This window comes from Pristis pectinata, chromosome 4 (genome assembly GCF_009764475.1).
Source record: "Pristis pectinata isolate sPriPec2 chromosome 4, sPriPec2.1.pri, whole genome shotgun sequence".
Classification (NCBI taxonomy): domain Eukaryota; kingdom Metazoa; phylum Chordata; class Chondrichthyes; order Rhinopristiformes; family Pristidae; genus Pristis; species Pristis pectinata.
The window spans coordinates 75,145,106-75,170,090 of record NC_067408.1 but is presented as its reverse complement, the minus strand read 5'-3'; the positions used below and the strand labels follow the sequence as shown (position 1 = coordinate 75,170,090).

Below are 24,985 nucleotides of genomic sequence, written 5' to 3'. Positions count from 1 at the left end.
CCATGTAAAAATACTGTGCTGAGGCTCTTAGGCATTTTTTTCACCTATTTTTTGAATTAGGATCAAAAAAAGTGCAAAATATACATTGTATCTTAAGGACATACATTTTCAGTTGCAAGATTTTTTGCATGTCAGCCTAACGTTTCCATCAGAAAACTGATAGTTTTCAGCTGTTGTTCAGTTGGTTGTACTCTCGCCTCTGAGCAGGGTTGCCAACAGTCCCATACTGTGCAGAATTTCTCATGCCCAAGAGGAAACTTGACTGCCCAATACGATTTTGATACAGAATGTAATTTTTCCTGTTTAGCCAACAGAGAGTCAGGGGTGAGGCCAGGAATCCCCAGACAGGCCCAAAGACCATTAAAGCAGCATTTGGTGGTGTAAACATAAAGCTGTGGTAAACTTTGAAATGCTGCACCATGTTGTGGAATGAGGCTGTGGCTGCTGATCAAAGGAGGACTCTTATTGCAGCCATATCAAATTGAGTTGCTTCCCTGACTGCAAATCTTCACCCCTAATTCTCCCTGGACTAGTGTTGTTGTTCATGCTGTCAATTTTGGTTTGTTTTTACTTTTAGTCTCCCACCATGGTGAGGTGAAACCCTCTCATGTGCCAGGGCCTCACTTGATCTCAGACCCTGATGTTGGTTATCATTCTCCGAGGGAGAAGCTAAGAGTTCTGAAGGGCTGGAGAGAGACTGGAAATGTTACCAAAGGGCAATATCTGGATATGAAATAAGAGATAGCCAAATATGGATCCTTGTCAGAGCACCAAAAATAACTGTCCGGGGCAGAAAAACAACTTTTACAGGTGATTCTCTGAGTACAACTAAAACTACCAAGTACAGTCCCACCCACCTGATGATGCTGGGGAAATGTTGGAGGAAGATAGTGTGCTCTGCTATGTCAAAGTCTCTACACAGTTCAAGGGGATGAACAGGGGCATTTCACCATCATTATAATCGGAGGATGACATCTGTGACTTTGATCACATCCATTGATTAGAGTGATTCAAAAATGAGCTCCAAGAAAAATGGACAATGATATCCTTAAAGGATATCAGTGTCTCCAGAGTGTGCAGAAATGATTTACTAGAACTGAACCAGAAAGACTTCAATTACTTGGAGAAAGAAACTGGATTTGTCCTCTCCTGGAGAGGGTTAAGAGGAGGTTTGATGACTTATGTAAAGAAAAACTCTTCCCAATGGTAAAACAGCTTTCAGCCAATGGCCACAGATTTATTTACTTGGCCAAAGAGCCAGAGGAGTTATGAGAAAACAGTTTTTTTTTAACACGTCAGCCTGTTATGTTATGGAATACAGTGCTTGTATGTATGGGAGAAAGTAGATTCACTCACTTTCAAAAGGGAATTTAAAAGGCTGTGTGAAAGAGCAGATAAATATGACCAATAGGAGAACTATTTGAAAAGACTGACACAGGAAAAATAGGTTGCAAGACCTATCAGTGTTGTACCATTCTATGAGGTGATCATATTGACTTAACATGAAATGTATTGTTCAGTGTGTCAGCCAACGTACATATTGGAAGTGGAGTGAAGTGAGTGATTCATAGCAAACAAAATTAATTACTCAGAAACAGCCTATTTAATGAACAGAGGAAAAAGCAGCAGTTTCTAGTGAAAGCAGGATAATTCACCAGAAACACACAGTGAGTTATGGGTAAATCCATACAAATTATATGCATAAAATCATCTAACACATACAACAGTGTGGTCACCAAGCTTAATTGACAGGGGATTTACCCTATTTCTACTCTGGCTGGCTTTATTGCAACTCCCACATGCAGCTTTAAATAAATTTCTTGAGTGGGTCACAAAACTGTACACGATAGTGCAAGAGAAAACTTTTGTGTAGTGCCATGCTCACCTTGGGTGGCAGAAAAGTGCTTTACAGCTAATGAAATACTTTTTGAAGTTTGGTAATTGTAATCTGTGAAATTTGGTAGCCAACTTCTTCAAAAGGTCCAAGAAACAAACAAGAAGATAAATGACCAATTAATCTGTTTTAACAGATGATAATTGATGGATCAGTAAAGGTCAAAGCACCAGGATAAATATTGGCCAGTGTCCTTCTGATCTTCAGATGGGTGCAGGTTCTTCTGAGTCTAACTAAGACGGCTGGTGAATCCATGATTTAAAACCACGTCAAAAGGAGTGGCTAGGATACTGATACCTGCAGAGAAACCAAGTTACTTTATCTCTTTTGCATTACTGCCAGTGACCAGTGAAACTAGCCATAGTGGATGGCTGTAAATCAGTTACCTGTCCAGTTTATTGGCTAGAAAATGGCATTGTGGCTAGAAGGAGGGAGCATCAAGAAAAATAACATACCTGCAAAGCATTGGGCCTTTGCATTTTTTATTTTATGTATTCATTTTTCTGGTTATGTGCATTTAGTGAAGATACTCCCATTTGAATCATAGTTCCACGATTTAGACCCAATATGATGAGGGAACAGAATGATGCACTTTCAAAATGAAGTTAGTATGTAACTTGGAGGGGAACGTTCAGGAGGTAGTGTTCCCATGCACCTGCTGCCCATGTCTTCCTCCTGGTAGAGGTCACTGGTTGTCAGGTGCTTTCGGAGTAGCTTAGATGAGTGACTGCAGTCTTTTTTATGGATGGTATACAATGCAGTTATGGTGCATCAATGGAAGGAATTAAAGTTTAGAATATTGAATGGGATACCAAGCAGTCACTGTATTTATCTGGCAAGTTCTGTTGGGTTTGGTCAACGATGATCTCCAGGATGTCAACGGAGGGGTACTCAGCTAAGCTCTAAACTGCTGCCTTTGAATGTTAAAACTGGGTGAGTAGACTCTCACTTGATGGAGATGACCATTGCATGACACTTTTGTGGTGTGAATGTTCCTTACCACTTATCAACCCTGAATGTTGCATACAAGCGAGGACTGCATCCTTTGCTGAAGAATTACAAATGGAATTGAATATTGTGCTTCTGACCATACGATGGAGAGAAGGTTTTTAAAACAGCTGAAGGTGGTTGGGCCAAGGACTCTGCCCTGAACAACTCCAGCAGTGATGTCCTGGGACTTGGATGGTTAATGTCCAACAACCATAGCCATCTTTCTGAAAAGGTATGATTCCAGCCATTGGAGTGTTTTCTCTAGGATGTCCATTGTCTTCAGTTTTACTAGGGCTCCTTGATCTCACAGACAGTCAAAGCTTGCCTTAATATCAAGGACAGTTGGCCGTTAGGGAGGCACAGAGGCACCTCAGGTCCTACTACTGCCTTACAGCTCCAGTGACCAGAGTTCGATTCAAACTTTTGTGTGGAGTTTGCACATTCTCCCTGCAATGGTGTGAATTTCCCCTGGGGGTTCTAGTTTGAAGGAGAGAATAGGTTACAAGGAGATAAATAGGGGGATGGGACTGATGGTTGTGCTCTGAGAGCAGATGTGGATTTGTTGTGCTGAGTAGCCTCCTATGTTGTAACAAAATATGACTCTCATTTTGCCTTTTAATTCAGCTCTTTGGCAGATGCCAGTATTTTATCTGTAACAGAACAGCCTGTCTGTAGGCTAGTTCTGGAGCACATCTTCGTTACTTTGGTCTTTATGTTGTATGATTCCAGAGCCTTCACTGCATCCAGTGCTCTCAGCTATTCCTTGATATCATCTGGAATAAATGGAAAAGGGCAAAAATCATAAAATTGTAGATTCTGGAAGTCTGAAGTAAAATGAGTCAGATGCAATCACTGTGTTTAAGAGACCTTTTGATAAGCACTTAAAAGGCAAGGTCTGGATCTAATGCAGGCAAATGTGATCAGTGCAGATAGGCACAAGTTCAGAGGGCCAGTTTCTGTGCTGTACAACTTTGACTCTACTCCTTCTTGCCTATATATTTCTGTACTGATGTGCAGTACTGATGGAATGGGATATACCCAGGGATTGTGATGGAGGAGACAGGTTGTTGGTAAGGAGTGATTCTGCAAGCAAAATGAGATCAGTCTTGGCTATTCTGTGCTTGAGATCTTGTAATCCAAAGACTGGTCACCAGATGCTTGTGAGGAAGACTTTGTAAGGGGAAACCAGTCAGAGAACAACTTAGCCATATTTACATTTGGTTGCTATCAAGGATGTATGATTCATCTGATTTATTCTTTCTCTCTTAATGGTGTGGTTATGCTACAACTGATAGGCATTGGTAAACCAGATTTTTTTTTCAACAATCTGGTAGGTTTGTTGTCATTGTCAAGACTAAATTTTTCAAATTATTAACTGAATTTATATTCAACAACTGTCTTTGAACTTGAACCTCTGGATTGTTAGTTGAAGTTTCTGGATTAGTAGTCTAGTATGTTCTGTCACGAACCAGCAACAAAAGAAACACACAGCATGATTCAGTGTTAAAAACTATTTTATTAATTACTGCTTATGATAATACGTAAAATAAAAGTAAAAATGTTGGTATGTTAGAATTCAAAAATGTTAAACCTTGAACATTAACCCCTAAAACTAGACTCTTCGAGTGTGTGTGGCAAAGTCCCAAACTCCAAGTTCAGGAATGGTTCTTAAAGTTCAGTTCCGCAAGCCATAAGGTGAAACATGAGCAAGGGCTTCTTCAACAACCACCGTTGTCTGAAGATAAGACGTAGACGTAGAGAAACATAGAGAGAGTAAATACGAAATCCAAATGTTCCACGATGGAACCCAAACGACACTTCAGTGTTTACTCGGTAGTGACTTCCTCACCCCAAAAAGCATCCGAATCGGGGTCATCCACACAAATACCTGTTTCCTTCTACAGGTCAGCAACAAAGTGAAATCCACCGGATTACTTCCAATTTCCATTCATGGATTTCAGTGGCAGACACAGTTATAGTTTCTCATCCATCGATAGAGAAAACTAGCAGGCTGGTGTCTCTCACACTCTCTCTCTCTCTCTCTCTCTCTCTCTCTCTCTCTCTCTTTCTCTTCTTCTGCTTTCTTCAACAATGTCATTACGTCCTTTATCTTCTATTGACGTAAGCACGCCCCCCCCCCACACACACACACACACACACACACTCTCTCTCTATCTTAAAGGGACATTCACTGAGTCCGTAACAGTTCTCATCCTCAACTATCTTGTCAGAGGATGAAGGAAAGGGCAATGAAGGGTTAAGGGAACAAGTTAGGTAAATATGATTCAAACTATTTGCTTGCTTATAGGGTAAACGCTGCCATGGACTAATTGGATCCAGTGGAGTGTTTTTGTACTATAATTCCAACATTGTTATACCCATACTTTATAGTGAAAATTGCAGGAATTTTAAGAGTCAACATAGGAAGAAAATTCAATAGATTTACAAACTTAAAGCATTGCATTATAAATACAATAGAGTTCGAGTTTGCTCTATGATTAAAGGGCAGATAATATATTCTGAAGCTGCTTTGTTCTTGATTTGTAAACCAATACAAATGTTTGGAATCTCCCAGCAAGCTGTGCTTTTTTTCCCTGGAGGTGGTTAATATATGGAATAAATTACAACAAATTTGATGATCAAGAAAGAGTTGGGCAGGTTTTAATAGAAGAAAAAAAATTAAAGTATAGCCAGTGGTTATAATTAATCTGTTTTCCAATTTTCCAACATTTATTTTTTCAATTACTGGAAGCTGCTAATAGCATACTTACCTTAGAGTACAAGTCCTAACTGTATTGGTTGTATGCATAATTCTCCTCTCATGTGAACTACACATTATTCCCTTCCTTAAGTGCTCTGAGCAGTTACTGTGCTAATGCCCTGTTGTTTGTAAAAACAAAATGAGCATAGCAATGGAGGTGCTATAAGATTTGTTGGAAGCCACTGTATCTTGTGATATAGTGTAAATCTTCTACTTACTATTAGTGCTTCATCAGCAATAACATAAAAAAGCACATTCCACAAAGTAGGTTTAATGAAATCCTAATTCTGTGGATTCTGGGACATTTTGGGCATGATGGATTGAAAATAACAGAAGGTTAATTTTGCACTGTACAACCACTGTGGTTTTCAGTTGTATTGTGACAATTTAAGAGTTTCACTTTGGAAATGGATAATTGATACAAAGATGCACAGTAAGGACAGAAATAATTGCAACACTGACTTTGGAAAAATTGCAAAAGCAGTTAACTGAGTGGATAGCAAAAATTCCTCTCATTTCTTTATTATTTATAACTAAAATGCTAAATTCACTAGACTAGTTGGATCGAACATAAAGTATAAGCTTGATAATTGTACAATTTTAATTGAAAACTACAGATGTTATCCCTAAATTCTGTTTCTTCAGAATGATTTTTTTTCAAAATCTCATTTATTTTTGACTACACAATGCTTTGCACAGTAAATTGTAAATGATTTTAAAACCAATAACTTGATGTTTATTGTTTGTGTAAACCAAGACCAAATGCTAACAATTTAACCAAACACAAATACTTATTTTAAGAGGAGAAAGCTGAGTATGGCTTTCAGTGAAACTCTATGCTTTCCGTTAAGAAGAAGCAGAAAATCAGCAATAAGTACCATCATATGAACTGAAGAATGATGAACATTTTTTTCCAAAATGATTCTCCTATTCAAGAATGGAACACTTTGGTCAATACTGTAGTTTTCACTCTACACAGATACTGCCTGACCTGCTGAGCATTTCCAGTTTTGTTATGTTTTACTTCAATTAATATGGTCCACTTTCCCAGGTTACATTTTTTTTTGTTTTCTTTACAGCTGAATTCAAAGGAACTATTCTTCTTCCGACCTCAGTACACCTGCTAACAGCCTTGGGTGAAGCTTCTGCACTGATTCCACTGAAGCAGCTGATGAATCACAATCTGCCAGCTAAATTTATTGCTGGTCAGAAGACTAATTTACCTGATAAACTTCAGTCAATTATGAACACATTGGCACCATTGCTACTATCCAAGGCTAGGCCTGTGCAAATCACAGCCTATCATATGTTATACAAGTAAGAAAATGAACAATATTAAATATAGGAATTGTGAAAATTTTTCGTCTTTTGCAATGGAACAGGTTGAGTACCTTATTTCTTTTTAAAAAAACCTGCCAATATCATTTAGTAAAATCAGGTGATTTCTATAGTAAGTACATATCCACCAAATCAGATTACTGCCATGTGGTGAAAATGATAAATTATTTCTGCATATTTTTATAGTCGGTATTTAATCTCAATACTGCAAACAAGAAAAAGTGTTTATTCCAGTAATGAAACAGTGTACCTGCTGGCACAAATAGAATCTATTTCAATTGAGTTTCCAGTTTGCTAATTAAATTGAAATGATGTGTTTAGAAGAATTAGAAGAGCTCTCTTAATCTTCTGGAATCTTGATTTGAGATTATGTTCTTCTTGTATGCCATTTTACGCTCAAGCAGTTTATTTGTGGATCATTGTTGGGATGTGTTCAAGAATGCTACAGATTGACACTTTGATTTTTTTTTCCCTCACATTAGGAAGAGTCTTTAAAGTCCATTTAAGATTAGAAACTCTTGTTTGTGAGAAATTTTGGCATTTTCCACTTGTTCTCAAAAATGTTTTTCTTCTGTCCAGGAACAAGAAATGCAATTCCAAATCTGGCACTGTTGAATAACTTCAAATATTTACTTGTCAGCTCAAATTCGATTTTACCACATGCTACTACATTGTAATTGGGTATTTTAACATTTTATGATACAACATGATATTGTCACTTTCAGACTAAACACTGGCCTGGTCAGGACTTTAAATTTCTAGTTTTTTAAGGGGCACACACGGATATCCTTAACGTCACTGAACAAATGTATCACACGCATCCAGGGCCTTGCTGGATTACTGGGGCTACCATTGCTGCTGTTTGCTTTTCTCCTCTGTGCACTTTCCTGAAACTAAAGAGAAGTGATTCCCTTGATCATTCTTGAGCTATTAGTAGTTTGTGCTTTCAGCAATACTGGCAGAAAGACAGCAATAGTGCAGCCATAGAGCAATGCACAGTAAAAATATTGACACAAGTATAACAGTTAATGGCTCTGAAAAACAGATCTATGCTTTTTATATATAATTTTCAGATTATGTGCTTAAAGTTAAAGTGGTTGCAGTGTGTACCATCTACAAGTTGCACTGCAATTACTCACCTAGACCATTACAGCAGCACCCAAAATGCAAACAATCCCACCAGGAAGAACAAGGGCAGCAGGCACATGGAAGCACTAATATCTACAGGTTCCCATTTGAGTAGTGCATCATCCTGACGTAGAAATATATGCTGGTCTTTAATTGTTGGTGGGTCTAGAATGCCCTCTCCAGCAGCATCATGATGGAAAACTTTCACCAGAATGACTGCAGTGGTGCAAAAAGGCAGCTCACCACCACCTTCTCAAACGATGGGAAAGAAATGTTGGCCTTGCCAGTGATGCCTAAGTTCTGAAAATGAATTTAAAAAACAAAACGAATAGCCCTGTAATTCGGCAAGATGAAAAGAGAACAAGAATGAAACATTGATTTTTACCCACTGTGCCACTTTTGCAGTTAACTCAGTGCAGCTTTAAAACTGGAAGAATAATCCAGACAGTGCTAAGAGGTGGGCTGTTCTTAAAATATTTATTAATAACCATCTCTGCTATCACCTGGATGCAGTGTAAAACTGAAAGTCCTAGCCTCCAGCTCAACTAGACTGAGAAGATCTGATGGAAAACATGTTGAGTGTTATGTCTGGAAGAAAATTTCTGCCCATGTTGGTACATCTTTGTTTTTTATGTGCAGAATATAAAACAAAAATAATTCAAACGTTTTGCATTTCAAGTCATTCCAAAAATCTCATTGCTTCAAAGCTGAGGCACCACAAATGCTGAATGAATTGTAGACACGTAGGGCAGAAGGAAAGAAATTACTGTCTTCCCTTCTGTTTAATAATCACTACAAATTGTGGCTGAGGCCGCATGGCCTTTTGAACCATTGTCATTTTCCATCTTCTTTTCTCTGCTGAGATCACCTTCTGTCAGCCACACTAAGAATTCATTTTGGGTGATCTCTGGGCTGAGTGGAATTATGCCCTACCATTCCATGTATTGAGATGCCAGTGTGATGTGGATAGTAATTAATTTCATGGATGAACTGTCTGATGTTATGTTTTAGGAAAGGAAATAAAAGTAATTTTTAAACAAAATTTGGCCATATAAAAATATTTGTAATATTTGGCACAGTACATCTACCAGTTTTAATTCCAAATCCAAGATGATGATGATGCTTGCACTGTAAATTAGATGATGCATTTTAGCAATACAATCAAAAGTAAAACACGTTGGACCAATTTGCTTCTGGTTATTAAATTTCAGGTTAATGCCAGAGCTGCCTGCTTTTGATATTGAACATCTGAAATCTTATGATGATGGTGGAAATGACGAAGAACATGGTTTGTAAGTAATGATCTAAAGAATTATGTGTAACTTTTTTTTACAGAGAATTTTTTGACCTCCTAAATATATTTCATTATTTGGAATCCTTGTAATAGACAAAGAAAGAACTTGAACTCTAGTAGTACTTCAAATTACTTCAAACTTTACTCATGACACGTGTTTTAATCTGCAATGCAATGGAACTTCCCTATGAGTACACACTTTTCTTCATTCAGAATTTTATATTGTTATGATTGAGTAGTCACTGTATTGATGTAAAGGATAGTTAAAAGACACAAAATAACAGGATATTTTGTATTTTTGTGAACATTGTAATATATAATAAACCATAATATTTTAGATTTATTGATCTAAACTGCTAATGGCTTTTCATTTCATATATTAGTTGTATAAAATAATGAAATATCAATGTGTAAATAAACTGACAATTATTAGAGCTTCTTAATTTTCTTGTGTAAGTTTTAAACCCAGAATTAGTGCAGAATTTATTATAAATATTATCAATTACAGCTGTATGATGTTTGTTGTATGATAAGTTTGTTGTATCAAATACTTCACATCAGTTATCTTAAGACTTTTCTTTTTTGCCCTTCAGATCACCACCTGCAGCACTTATGTCAGTAATTAGTGCTCAGGAGAAAGTTTTGGACAATATGTTCAGTAACATTCCAGTTGGGGAGTACACAGATATTGAGCCACTGAGTGAAGCTTACTATTGTATCCTGGGGTACTTGCTTGCATGGAAATTGCTTCTCGTATTTTTCAAGGCATCACCATCTGAGGTACATATGTGGATTGGAGTGCCCTTAGTGCAAATTATGCTTGTTGTGTTTGATAAATACATTATTATTGTGTATTATTATAAATCACATGATTGTTTCCTTGTTGTTGCTGATGAACTTGTGTGTTTCCAACTCTATTTTAATGTCATGTTTCCAGAATTTGTTGGGCTTTTTGCTTGTTATAATCTGGAGGGAAAATTCACACCATACTTTGAACGCCATTGAAAATTGTATAAGTGTTGGCTTGACTTTGTCCAAATGTCATTGTATTTTCATGTTAAATGATTGAAATAACTGGAGGTTTGCTGCAATGAAAACAAAATACTTTGGAGAACATGAAGTTAACTTTTATAAGGCAAAATGATGAAAAAGCTTGCAAATCTCCAAAGAATAACCTGCTCTTATATTTTCTAGTTACGGGCCATATATGCACCATATCTCCGTGATAGTAAATGCTTACACAAATTATTGCAAAATCTGTTCAGACTGATGCCGGAAAATCCAACTCTTCCTGGTCAGATTGCTGATTCTGCTAGCAAAGGGCTATGCACACTATTCACTGAGAAGCATGCCATTCTTCTTCAAGGTATAATACAAAATGAAGATAGAAAACATTTAAGTAATTTAATCAGCAACAACCTTGAATAAAAGAGATGTTATTTTATAATTTCTAAATGATTGCAAATTATTTGTCTCCAGTGATTTCATTAACTAATCCTTAAAATGTTAACATGAAGTTAATAATTCTTGAAGATGCAGAGCAGTAAATGGGAAAATATATACTTACTTATATACGCGATCATGTTTTTCCACATGAAATGAGATGCATTACTCTTCATTAAAATTGCACACTTTCGTCAGTTGTCATGACCACGTTTAATCTACTTGGCTATGTACGAGTTCTCATGGGCATTGTTAAAATATTGAGGAATCAGTTTTACCAATGTATAAATTGAACCATGATTATTTTGATATTTTACTTCTTAAGACTATTTTAATAAATGCAAATGAATTTGTTCTTGTATTTTCTTCTAGAGACAAAAGCTTTGCATACAGAGATTCCCAAGTTGGCTTGTGCTGTATATTATAGTGTATTGGAAGACTTGCCAGCCACAGTTCGACTTTGGTGGAATAGTCAAGATAAGCGAGTGTCCAGTACAGTGGATAAATACACCAGCAAATATGTCAGCAACATTCTTTCCTCACAGGAAATTACAGCTGTGCAAACGAGTACACAGATGTTCAAGAGCATGGTGGTTGGTGATCATTTTTGATGTACTCAGAATTTTGTTCTGCTGCATGAAAACTTATGTTCTTTGCTTTCCCTAATTGTAATGGGTGCATTCCCCTATAATGTGATTTAATACCCTCCATCTAGAAGGCTAGAAATCGTTGCTTCCTGCAGTATTAATTACAGTTAGAGAAAAACCTAGAGAAATTCTTATGCTTGAACTCGGGTTGGAAGAATTGTTGCAGATGATGCCTTGTACTTATTGATTATTTTTATTTGAAGTAAATGAAAAGATTGTTAAGGTTTAAAAATTATTAATTCACAGAGATCTCCAGTGAAACTCCTTATTATCTACTGACAGTTTTTTTTAGAATTCTCAGTAGGTTTATTTCTTTAATTACAATGGGCAACAGCCTATATTGAGCAACTATCAGCAACCATGACAAATGTAGATTTCAATTGCAATGTGTATTTTCCCAATTCTTTCAGGTATACTCAGTTATTCAATCAGCAATTCACATCTTAGTAAGATACAGTGACCATGCATCTTTAAGTCCCTCTGAGTAGCTTTGTGTTACAATTTCTAGTAATCATTGTTAACTTAACCTCTAAATGGGCTGAAAAGAGGAAAGTCACAGCTGTCATTATGAAAAGTTTGAGCAAGGTGTAGGCTGTAGTGGTTTCTTAGGCTTTGTTTCTGTTGTCTACACGTAAAACAAATGCAGTCTCAATCTGTGCTGACTGGTCTGGTCATATGGATGTTAGACGTTGACATCTTCTCAAGCATGTCAGAGTCTGGCTCTATATCAGAATGCTGTTCCAAGGTGCACCAAATATCAGAATGACCAAATATTGGAAAGGGTTACCACAGTCTCTTTGCCATCATCAGAGTCCTTTGCTCTTCATTTAGATTGTTTTGAGCTGGTATGTACTGATATTGGTCATGTGTCAGTAGCACCAACTTACCAAATTTCAGGACACTGGGTTGACAAAGCTGAGAAAATTCTTTCTCTTATACTCCTGCCTGGTGTTGCCATCCACATTGTTGCAAACCATGATGGACAATTATTTTCTTGACTTTTAACCACTTACCTCCTATGGCAGATTCACTTCACTGTCTGTTTTGATATGAGGTTGATATTGCACAAATAGAAGCAAGTTGCTAATATTTTTTTGTTTCCCTTTAGGTGAAAGCTCGCCCTGTTGCCCGAGAAGTACTAGCTACCTATTCTGTGGATGACATATTCATAGAGCTTGTTATTCAGTTACCGACAAACTATCCTCTTGGATCAATTACTGTTGAAAGTGGAAAACGAGTTGGTGTGGCTGTTCAACAGTGGCGTAACTGGATGTTGCAGCTAAACACATTTCTTAATCTTCAGGTAGTGTTTGATCACATTCATTCAAATGAGTTAAATAGATGATATATTTGTTATATGCTAACTCATTTGTGTAGATTATCTAACAGTTTAACTTCACTGTAAGTTGAGTTCCCTCTAATACTTTGGAATTGTTTTCTTCTGTGACCGACACATATCCTATCCAGGGTTAAGACTGGAGGGAGGTTTGACTGAGCTGGACCCTGGAAAGTACACAAAAATGATGCAATCTAGCATTTTTGGCAGTTTTTGTTTATTCAACCTGGATGGAACAAACCTGAAATTTGTAGGACAAAATACATTATCTGAGCTTTTATTTTAATTTGTCATAACATGTGTTTATTTACCCAGTTAAAACCTTAGAAAAATACCAGAATCAGGTCAAGTGAATTATAAAACCCATCACTTTGAGCAGCTTTTTGTACTATAGAGTATCTGAAAAAAATATAGGGCTGGAGCATGCTGACACAACCATTCTGGACGGAACTGCTACCCATGTTTTCCCCACATGCCTACATGCACAATGCCAGATCCAGAGGGCCTGACTCACTGGCCGTCCAGCCTTGGGGTCTAGCAACATGGTCCAAATGGCAACTCAGTCATGGGCATCAGATTGTGGAGACCCGCATGAAACAGTCTGGAAAGGGAAAGGCTGTGGGGAGAGCTTTTCCTTCTGCCAAGCTGACATTGATTTTAACAGTTTTTAAATGCTCTGACATTCAGAGACTTTCAAATTATTGAAGCAACCCAAAAAAGAAAATGCTTCAATACTTTAAAAAAAATACTTAAAATACGTAGAAATAGTTTAAAACTTGAAAGGTAAAGCAACTAATTATATAAAGTAACTTAGCTTTTCTGTTAATGTTTTGGGTCAATCACCCCTTATCAGAATTTGTAGAGAAAAAAACAAGTATGTTTTAAGTTGCAGAGACAGGGAAGAGTGTAGAGAACAAAGTGATTGTCTGTGATAGGGTGGACACTAAAAATTTTCCAGGTTGCACAATGCTTTTGGTGCCATCTAGTTAGTAGATGAACAATATTGGAAAACTAATCTTCCTGGGCCCATTATTTCTTGAATGGTGTTAAACATCATCATTAAGAGTATCATCCCTCTTTACTATTCCCTAACGTGTTAATTTGTATTGATATTTTTATCAATGCTCAATATGTTTTCTTTGTATATAATTTTTAAAATAAATACTTTAAGCTGTCATCTCCATAGTATAACACCTGGCATAATATGAAAAACTTTACATTTTAATTCTCATACATAGGTTGAGACTTAACTTCCCCATTTCTGCTTGTTAGATTTTTAACTAGGTCCAGAATGTCTATGCTTCCTTAGAAACAGTTTGACTGGAAAATAGGAAAGCTCTTTCACTTAGCTAATGTGCTGAGAATTGTTTCAAAAGAAAGATCTTCAGCTTTCCTTACTGTCTAGTAGCCATAGGCATAACATTTAACTGTATAGAAATATGGCATTGTTTTAATTTAATAATTTAGCAAAATCAGTGTGATGCAAAATTCATCAGGTTTCCTGATGTTGTTCTCGATATTCTTGCTGTTAGGTTCAACTTGGTCTCCATGGATTTCAGATATTATGGTGCTACAGGGATTTTTGGGGGTCTTTGGTGTAGGGAAAATTGGCTCAGGTTCCAGCTTTTGATAACTATCCACTAACCCTCAGTTTCAAAGTGTGTGTGTGGGAGAGCTTAAGATGAAAACAAGACTGAGCCTGGCTGTTCTAATTTCTATAAATGAACTGTGTGGCAGCACTTGCTGTCACAGTTCTCAGGCAAGATTTGCTATTTGGGCACAATATTGGAGGGTCGCAGGCACTGAAGTGAATGTTTCCCAGTTACAGTCAAAGGAAATGGGCGTCAATAACCACTGCTCAGTGCAACCCCAAACCAGCTAACAAATACAGTGTGAAAATTAACAAAGAACATTAGATTTCATAATCCTATAAATAAATGTGAGGGAACAATAATCTTTGGGAAAGGAAATGCAAAACATAGACAAAATTTGGCCATATACTGCAAAGTTACTATCTTGGTTGGAGAATGGCTTGATGCTTTGGGGAGACTTAAAAGCAAACTAAAACTACTTTCTTTTAATTTAATAATACAATATATTTGTGAAGATTGAACCTTTTAATGCTCCGACCTTAGCTCGGACATATGATAAAATACATCTGTAAATCAGTAAACCAATGCTTTTTCCAAGTTTCTTTTTCCTTGTTGTTTCCCACTTTGTAATTTTTTTATATATATAAACCCATCCCCGCCCCCCCCCAGCTCCAATCTCCACTCTACTGTTGAATGAAAAAATAAAAAGAATACTTTTTTATTGTTGTACATTCCTAACTTGGATGCCAGTTTGAAAACTTGGGATTTAAAGCATTGCTTGACCCCATTAAGTACCAAAGACCAGTTGCAGTTCCTGAACTACCAAGATTAACATCATTTGAGATTTTGCAGCTTTAAAAAGCATGTAGCACCATAATACCATATGTTTTTATACCAGAATATAAATGTAAGCATGCAGGAAGTTTTCTAATGAAGCTAAAGCAAAATATTGCAATTGCTGGAAATCTGAAAGACAAACAGAAAAAAGCTAGGAAGCTTTAGTAAATTTGTCAAAATGTAGGGAGTTAATGTTTTGGGTCAATAACCAGTTCTCATGGAAGATTATCAGTCTACAGATGCTATTGACCTTCCGAGTATCTCTCGTATTTTCTGCATTTCATTTCAATTTTTACCTGGATTAACCGAGATGCTGACTGCAATGTATACAATGTAAGATGATTTAGCAACATCATATAATTTACAAGTAATTAAATAATTTATCTTGTACATAAATAAATATCAGGTAGTATGCTAATTATTTATACTAATGATTACTTTAAATGTTACTATATTTGTCCCAAATTATTTAAAATCTTGAATATAAATTGAAATTCTGGATCATTAATTGGTTCAATTGTGCTTCCTTTGACTTTATACATAGAATGGCAGTATCATGGAAGGCCTTGCGCTGTGGAAAACCAATGTTGATAAACGCTTTGAAGGAGTTGAAGAATGTATGATCTGCTTTTCAGTAATTCATGGTTCTAACTATTCACTTCCAAGGAAAGCCTGCAGAACCTGCAAGAAAAAATTCCACTCAGCCTGCTTGGTAAGCAATTTAAACTAGTAATAACATTTATAGAATTGTCAAACAAATTTAGTAATTATATTGCATAAATAAATCCATTTTCATATCAGGGCATGTAATCCCATAAATTCTATTTTAAGAATTGCTGATTCCATATTAATGTCACGAGGATTTATTTTTCTACCGACAAGATTACTAAGTACCCAGTAGCTTTCATCTATTTTTTAATATTGAATATTAACAGTCATTATTCATTTAAGATGACATACTTAATCATATTAATGGGGAAACTATTTTCAGTGTTTCACTTTGCATTATTGCAATAAATGACTGTAAAACAAGATTATTTTCTTTTTAGTGCAATTACTGCTGCTTGTTGTGCAGGGTTGAGTTGATAATACATCACCATTTACATTATACACACAATTACCTCTATCATATGCTTATATATGTTTACTTTTTTCTGTCTAATTCAGCTTAATGAAGACTGAAGTCTTACTATTTCTTCTTCCCCTTTGCTTCTGATAATCCACTCCCCAATTTGCCATCTAGCTCACTTGGTGGTGTTTCTCACGCTCCCTCTAAACTCATTGGAGCCCTGTTTCCAACGCCCCCGTAAACCTGCTGGGGCGCTATTTCCCACGGTCCTTTCAAGTTCACCTGGCTCTGTAATTAGCAGGTTGAAAGCCTGGAATCGGTCACACCACTAATAGAACCAGATCAGTATTTTGTTCTACATAAGCAAGATGAAAACTTCTCATAATCATCTGACTCCAGCATCTGACCATGGCATTGGAAGGCAAATTAAAATGTCAGTTTTAAGTAGATTTTGTTCAGTAAAACTATATATTTGTAAACTGATTCTGGAAGTTATTCGTAAACCAGGTAGAATCAACAGGAACTCTTCCATTTATTCTATAGGAAGATTGTATTTAATAAATATTAACAAAGATTTCAAATTATGATTTCAATACATATCTCTGCTACCATAATTCAACTGTATCCCAGTCTAATTAATTGAAAATAAATCTTTTTATTCCACTCTAATGATAATGTGTACTTTTAGCTTTAAAATTCTACAGTTTTTCATTGCATTTTCCAATGACCCTTAACATTTACTTTGGATTTTGTCTTTCCAACCCACTTATGTTTTTTCCAATAGATTTGACCTCAGTTTTGTTTTTAATGCTTCTTTCTCATAAGAACATTTTAAAAAATGGGAGCAGGTGTGGACCTTGCTCTCATTTTCTGATACATTCTCAAAATTCAGCAAGTCCATTCCATTGTGATCAAATAGTTTTGCCTAAAAAGTACTCTCCCTGTTTAAAACAACAAATACTAATCAATATTACTGCTGGTCCATACTGTTCTGATAAATACTGGGAACAAAAGATATTTTCAGGATGGAATACTGTAGCAAATTAATCCTTGAATTGCATGTATTTCTGTTCTTAAGACTGAATTTTCATCCACCAAAATCTACCTGACTAAAACTAAAGCAAGGGTAAATTATCAACTACTCACATACATTTTTCTTCAAAGTATCTAGTAAATAAAACTGCAATACCTGGAAAACTTTAAAATGTTTAAACATTACATGCCACAGAAAGGACTGTGCATATGCAAAGAGCAAATATCAATTTCGAGCCATTTTTCAACTTCCACTATGTTGAGATTATTTTCTGGATTTATTGTGTGAATAATTATGTTGTGAAACTTTTGTCATTCTTTTGTCTATGTTTATTTTTAATAATTGAAGTTGAAGTGAGAAAGACTATGATGCTGTTTTTCTCATCATCACTCAAGCAAAGATCTTGATTTTAATTCTGAAAGAGGACTGAGTGAATTGCTAGCAGTTGTATACAAGTTTTTATATTTTCCTCTAATGGTATAAAGCAGGAATCTATATTTTGTAACTTTTATGTGTTTCATGTTTACAGTACCGATGGTTTACTTCCAGCAACAAGTCTACATGTCCACTGTGTCGAGAGACATTCTTTTGAGGCGTTATGGCTTTCTTTTCTGTTATTGTAATGGCCAGGTGGACTTCAAGAGAATTGCAGTCATGAAGCAGAAGACATCACCCAATGGCTTTATGACAGCCAGAAAATAAGTTTTTGAATAAAGCAACAGGAACAAATTTTTTTCTGGTCTGCCTCTAAAACCTGTAATCTTGGAGTATTTGTGTCAGTGTTTTAAAAAAGGCATAAATAATTTTCCACAATTAAATTTACCAATTAAATCAATGGCAGTATATTGTATATTTGTCCTTACTATTTCATTTTGTTCCTCTAATTTATCTCTGTTGGTGACTTGCATTCATTGCTTCAATGGTGCTGCTGTGGATCCACTACTGGAAAATGCATGAGTTGATACAGGACAACTCCTTGACAGCTCATTTCTTCCATACTGTGGGGCAATTCCAGACTTCTACACAGCAGTGGGTGATCAAACTTGCAACCGTTACATGTTGAAATTAAAAACATTACTGTAAATTTCCTTGAAAATATAAAATATTCTATGTAATGAAACTTCATTAGCAAAATTGTAAATAATATGTAATACTGTGCAGTGTTAATGAGTTATACTCACAGCGATGAGTTTTGTTCTACATTTTTAAAGTGTCTTTCCAACCTCGTTCAGTAAACACCTATGAATAGTGTTATTTTTAAAATAACGATGTCTATCAATTTCTGTTCTTGATCATCATTGGAAAACTGCTCCAGTTTCTCCCCTTCTAGAATAAACACTGAAAATATAAATGGGAATGTGTGCTACCTCAGAAAACTGCTTGGATGCAAGACAGACCTTCTTCAGTCATTAATTTGAGGTGAGAGGTAAAACTCCACATTTATTTGGTTTCTTTAAATGCATTAGCATTCTATCTTACAGCATTGTTAGATGCATTTGTTAAGCTCTTAGACATTGAAAGCCCAGGTAACATTTTAGGGCCATAATTCCTCAGGACAACTATGGGATATTAATAGAAAAATTTAATTTATATTAGCAATTTTCACACTTTTCAACCATTATAAAACATTTTGCATGTACTTTCAATATCATGAGGTAGCCAATTTGTACAAGGAAAATTTGATGTTGTGAATAAAAATCAATTTAATTTTATTTGTTGGTACTAATTGATGGAGAAATACTGACTAAAATATTTGGAGAATTAAAATCTTGTTTTCTAAGTCATTCAAAGTCATTTGGTCTTTAACATTATCTGAACCACTGGAAGAGGCTGGATCTTGAATCTACAAATCACAAATCACAAGACAATACCTATAGAGCCATGCTGATGTAATACAATTCCAACCACATATATTTTAATGCTTTTTGTTCCACATAAACAAAATTATAATCATAATTCTATTTAAGCATCAATGGTGTGTATTTGCTGAAGAAGCCAGCCAATAAGCTGAAGTTTCTGCTCACCGCTGCTAGATTAAAAAAATAAAATCCTCCCATTTTATATGAACTTGTGGGTAAAAACAAAACATTGGGAGAGTCCTCTTTTATGAAGTCTTGCATGTAGTAATAGACCGACAGTGTAAATGACATCATGTAGATCAGCCAAAAAACAAACTGGCAAAAGCCTTAAGTTTTAATTAATTTTTTCAATACTTCAATGTTTTAAAATATTTTGGAAAAAAGATTAAGCAATAGTATTTTTAAACTATTAATCCATCCACTTTACCAAGCTTATACTAGAGTCTTTCATTTGCAGCACTACCAGTTGCTCTCTTCCATTAAATTCAATGGATTCTCAATCTATTTGTGCTTTCTTGGGCATGGAGCAAATTTTTTTGGTGAGTTTGCGATATGTGTTGGGCAATTAACCCAAATTCTTTCTTCCTTGGAAAAAATTATAATGAATGCAGCATTGAAACAGTTGTTGTCTTACTGTGAATCATACACTTCAGCATTCACATACACATGCATAGAAAGCTTAGTTTACAGTTTAGCTGTCATTACTCCAAAAGATCCTGACCTAAACATAGATGTGCAATGGGAGAACATGTACTTATCCAAGAATTCTGCACTATGTATTATCTGTATTGTCAACAAATTCTATAGAAACCCTACAGCACAATTCAGGCCCTTCAGCCCACAAAGCTGTGCCGAACATGTCCCAACCTTAGAGACCCATAGCCCTCCATTTTTCTCAGCTCCATGTACCTCTCATTTGTATCTGTTGCTTTTCCCTCTCTCTCCTTTCCCAGCAACACCTCTGACCACTCACCAATCTTGTATCGTTTTGTTTCCTTACATTGCTCAACACACATCTCCAGTCTGTGCTTTGTGTCTCTGAATGAAAAATCCTTTATTCTTGGTACATGAGCTGCCTCCAACAGACACAGCTGAAAGACCCTACTTCTACCTCTGACGATATTTCCCACAACTTGCACTAATGTCCTGTTATCTTTGTCCACTATGTCATTTTTCTGTATAATTGATGTTGATTTCAGTTGATGTAATTGATGTTTAATAATAATGAGCTTAAACAAAAGAGTTTAAGAAAAAGAAACAGGAGTTGGCCATTTGCCCTCTTATGCCTGATCTGCCATTTAATAAGGTCATGTCCAATCTTTTACCTGAGTGCACTTGCCTGCACAAATCCCATATCTCTTAATTCCCTTTATGACTAAGAACCTGTCAAACTTTTTTGTCGGGTGTAGTGAATTCTTTGAAAGCAAATACTGTTTACAAAAATACAATTTTGCTGCACAGACATAGGACATGAAACAAGTGGTAAAAATGTATGTTTTCAACTAGAATGAATTGACAATTAGAGGGCCACAGACCCATGCTTTTACTTTAAAAACGTCATTCTGACTCAGCAGAGCAGTATTTTGTCCAGAAATTAACAGGAAATTGAATGCAAAAAAAAAGCTATTTCATTTTTGATTAATTTGCTTACATATTTTACTATTTTCATTTTTAAAAAATCATTTGAGATCCTAAAGCCTTTCCCCAAAACCTAAGCTTCAATTTACTATCGGCCAGATTTGTTATCTGGTGCAGAGGGTAGAGTCAGACCATGTTTAAGTACTGCTTAATTGGCGAGTGGTTTAAGTAAAATATAACAAATGGCACTTTTATGAGAAAAAGGCGGTATTTATGACCATTATAAACTTCGTTACACATAAGCAAGTCAGAGCTGTTGGGAGCAGGGGAAATGACTTTACGAAATAAAAGCGTAGATTGTATTTCAGTTCATCAATGCAAATTAATTAGCGTTGTTGTATAATTTTTTCCGCGTCCCAGCACCAGCAAAGCCGAAAATTCAGCGCTGGACTGGAGCCGTTTTGAACCATTCACCTGACATGCTGCCCTTTATGCTCCAGACCCAACACCAACACCGTCTCCCGGTTCCCCCTTCCGCCCCGCCCCTTCCCTGGGCACCGCCCGTAGCCTGGCAACGGCAAAGCTATCATGGCGCCGGATGGCTCCTCTAGGCCTCCCTCTACACCAATACGGCAAGTTTGCGACGAAGATCAGGTACCTTGGTGCCTGCTGGCTTTATAACCCGTTTTTGGCTTCGGAGTTTCCGCGGACGAGTAGCAGTCGTCTGCAAACTTTTTTTTAATTAAGCCATTTACGCCTGATAATGTTCTGGATTTGTTGTCCTGATTTTAGTCAAATTTGGAGGGGGTGAGGGCAATAACAATCCAATGCATTGCTCTCATAAAATTGACCCGTGGAAACATCCTGCAGTGGCAGAGGCATGAGTGGAGCATGACAGACTTTACCCCCTTAAGAACTTGAGGAATGATAAACAAAATTGCGGGAAGTAATCCAGCTCTTTCAGATCAAAACCCCTTTACATTTGCCGTGGATGATTTTTTAACTTTTGAAACCTAAAGCGTCTCGGACTAAAGGACGCAAATCTGAAAGTGTTAAAAGATGCAATGCCTAATTATGATCTCAAATACACTGTATGAATTGTGGCTTTCAAAACGGAATTAGACAAATACTTAAAATATTTGTACATTCATTTATGGATGAATAATAGCCATTCTCCTAACTGAATATAGACTATTTCAGTAAAGAATGTTTTGTTGATAACTCAGTCTTTGCTATGCCCCAGTGAACAGCAAAACAAAGAGAATATGAACATTGATTGACAAGTTTGAGATTTTGCTTGAGTGGTAGAATGTTAAATACAAGGCAACAAAAATAATAGAGCAGCAGTGAAGGCAGGCAATGGATGTGCTGGTAAACTTGAGAAATGAAAGGGGCCTCAGCCATTTGTTCTATACGTGGAATGAGTGGAGACATTCCTTAGAATGAACTGCATTGTTAAAATCTGGGATAGGTCACAAAAAAGAACAATTTGAAAAAAAGGAAGGTGATGGTAATGCTGTTAGTCGGGCACAAAATATACAAGATGTTATGAATTAATGAACACTATAAACCAGGACCAATATCTGAGCCACTGTAAAATCTCTAATTTGGCACCATCGTAAGTTTTAAGGGGTCACAACCTAAACACGTGCAAGCAGGGTTCAGAAGAAATGGATGGTGAGTATGTAGCCAGGCTAAGGATACTGGCTTAAAAGTACAACTTTCAGACCTTTATAAACCAGGCTTTGTGGGATTGTTTGGTGTGTGAGCTGGCAAATGAGAGAATTCACACAAAAATGTATGACACACTGAACCTAACACTTGAAGGAGCATGCAGAATACTCACCAGTATGAGATGGCACTGAATAATGTAAAACAGTTTCACTGAGAGCATGATTCTGAGATGTACTAAGGAAACAAGCCCATAGGTTTGATAATGGTAGCATGGTCTTCTTCACTGCTGAGTCACATGGACTTTACAGATAGGTTCACGGAAAACCGATGGGTAACATGAGGGCTAAAGGCAGAAAGCTTGAACATCATGTGGGTGTTAAAGTTGAGAGGCCTTGCTGATGGTGTCATGGAGCTAACTGTAATGAACTGATGCTATAATTGTTACAGTATAATGGTGCATGTCTTCTGCTGGCGAAGATGGCAGTCGCTATTTATCTCAAGTGTATGGGAGGAAAGATGTGGAATAGCTCTGCTGGGTCAGCATCCACATTTTGGTAGCAGTTGATGTAGAGGTGGAAATGGGTATGTTGAATGCAGTTAGTGCATACCTGAAGAGGAGAGTGATGACAATAGCCACCTTATCAAATTGGGAACGCCATGATAAGAATGTACATTGTTATTGCTGCATGCTGGTGATTTATAGATGTTTATGGGTCATACTTCAAAAGCCTTCTGTTGAAGCAGAACAAAATGGTCTTAGACACCTATGTTTGAGAAACTGTTGGCTTTCCAGTAGAGATGGATGGGTTCACTTACCTAGTGTGGTTATAGACCACAAGTGTGTGCCAGTGATCGTAGGCTCTGATTGGATTGGGGGATTGTTTGTTTGAATGAATTGCAGCTTTGGGTCATTAAGAGATCCAGGAACTATTGGTGCTTCAGCTTCCACCTGAATAGATAACTGACCAGATGGGCTTGAGAGATACCAGAAAGTCTAGAACTCTCAGACCAGAATCACCAGCTGCAGCTCTAATGGAGTGGTCCTGGTGATTGAGTGATTAAGGGCAACTGTTTTACTTAATTATGGAGGCGAGGAAGAAAAGAACATCTCAGGATGAGAATACAACGAAGATGGGCAGCTTGCTTTATGAGAGTAGGTATGGTGATCAACGTATGGGTAGTGATGTATGAACATTATTAAAAATAAAGAATATGATGGCTGTGCTACAAACTAAGCTGGTTGAGTGCCAAAGAGATTGATAAAAGATCAAGTGATATGGAATCCAGTACTATGTTGAAATTACATGGTGGTGTATGAAAAGGTGACACTCCCAAACATGAAGTTGTAGTGTGGGTGGTAGTATCAATGAAGAATACACTCTTTAGGAATAAAGAGTATTGAGAGTATTTTTTGAAAGACAGGGTTTGCAGTGTCAATTGTTCAGGTGTCTGCCAGAAAGAGCTGCTTACAAGCTTACATCTCTGAGGATGCAGTGAGCCTGCAAGGGGATACCAGTAGGTTAAGTTAGTGAAGTAGATTTTTGGTCTATAGTAGAGGCACGGATCATGGGGAACAGGCAGGAAAATGGATCTGGAATAGGGAAGAGAGGCCATTTGGTCTTCTGTTATTTCTTATTTTCTTCAAAGAGCCAGCATGGACTCTATAAGCTGAAGGGGTGGGGTCCTTCTATTAAGAGCTACACCCCTAATGCAAATGTCAGACCATAACTGCATTAATAGTGCCATTGCTGATCAAACTGGCTTAGTCTTGAAGGATAAAGCTGCCAAACTGAGTCTAGAGTAGAGAACTACTCCATGTTATAAAGATTCCTTTAATGATTGAAATGAGAAATTCTAGTGGAGGAATTGAAGGGCAATGAATCCTGAAAATAAGGGTGTAGAATTGGAGTAATAAACTCTTAGCAGCTAAACATAAATTATAACATGTGCTTCTGCTTCTCCCAACATAAAAGGCAGCCTCTCAGTACTCCTTGCTCAAAATTCTTAAGAAAAATTGAATGATTGTATTTGGCTGTGTGTGCCACTCAATTAGTAATGTGTTGTAAGGTGGTTCAAGCTTTTCAAAACGACAGCTCACTTTTATGAATCCCCTAACGGATTATTTCCTATAATTTACCATCATTTTCTTGTACATTCATGTTAAAAATAAACTTGACATTATCAGAGTTAATCTATCTGCAATCACACTTTCAGTGAATTGAGTATTTAAACCTTTGATCTCTGAGTTTCCATACTTTTCATTGTTAATCCACTATATGATCCTTCCTTAATTTTCCTTCAAAGACATTACTAAGGATCATGAGGATTAAATTGCATTGGCCTCTTTGTTCTAATTTGTATATGTATTCATAATGTAATTTACAAATCTCAATATATGTCAAGCTGTTAATTTTGCCTTGACAATATTTCAAAGATGTGTTCTCTTATAATTCCCATATAAGAGAGTTCACAGGAAGTAAAAATGAACCCTTTCAAAAAATATCAATGATAT

At 36.5% G+C, this 24,985-nt stretch overlaps 1 protein-coding gene across 4 annotated transcripts in view; it reads left to right on the top strand.

The window, feature by feature from the left end:
- The window catches only part of ltn1 (listerin E3 ubiquitin protein ligase 1), a 99,390-nt gene extending 80,316 nt beyond the window's left edge, over positions 1-19,074 (top strand). For 3 of the 4 annotated variants that reach the window (XM_052015152.1, XM_052015153.1, XM_052015149.1), the window contains exons 23-30: positions 6,725-6,962; positions 9,323-9,403; positions 9,999-10,185; positions 10,600-10,771; positions 11,221-11,441; positions 12,604-12,798; positions 15,805-15,972; positions 17,892-19,074. In XM_052015152.1, the coding sequence (XP_051871112.1) occupies positions 6,725-6,962; positions 9,323-9,403; positions 9,999-10,185; positions 10,600-10,771; positions 11,221-11,441; positions 12,604-12,798; positions 15,805-15,972; positions 17,892-17,954 (1,325 nt within the window). In that variant the 3' untranslated portion in view covers positions 17,955-19,074. The remainder of the gene's footprint in view (positions 1-6,724; positions 6,963-9,322; positions 9,404-9,998; positions 10,186-10,599; positions 10,772-11,220; positions 11,442-12,603; positions 12,799-15,804; positions 15,973-17,891) is intronic. The other variant, XM_052015150.1, reaches the window with a different exon arrangement.
- The last annotated feature ends 5,911 nt before the right edge of the window (positions 19,075-24,985 follow it).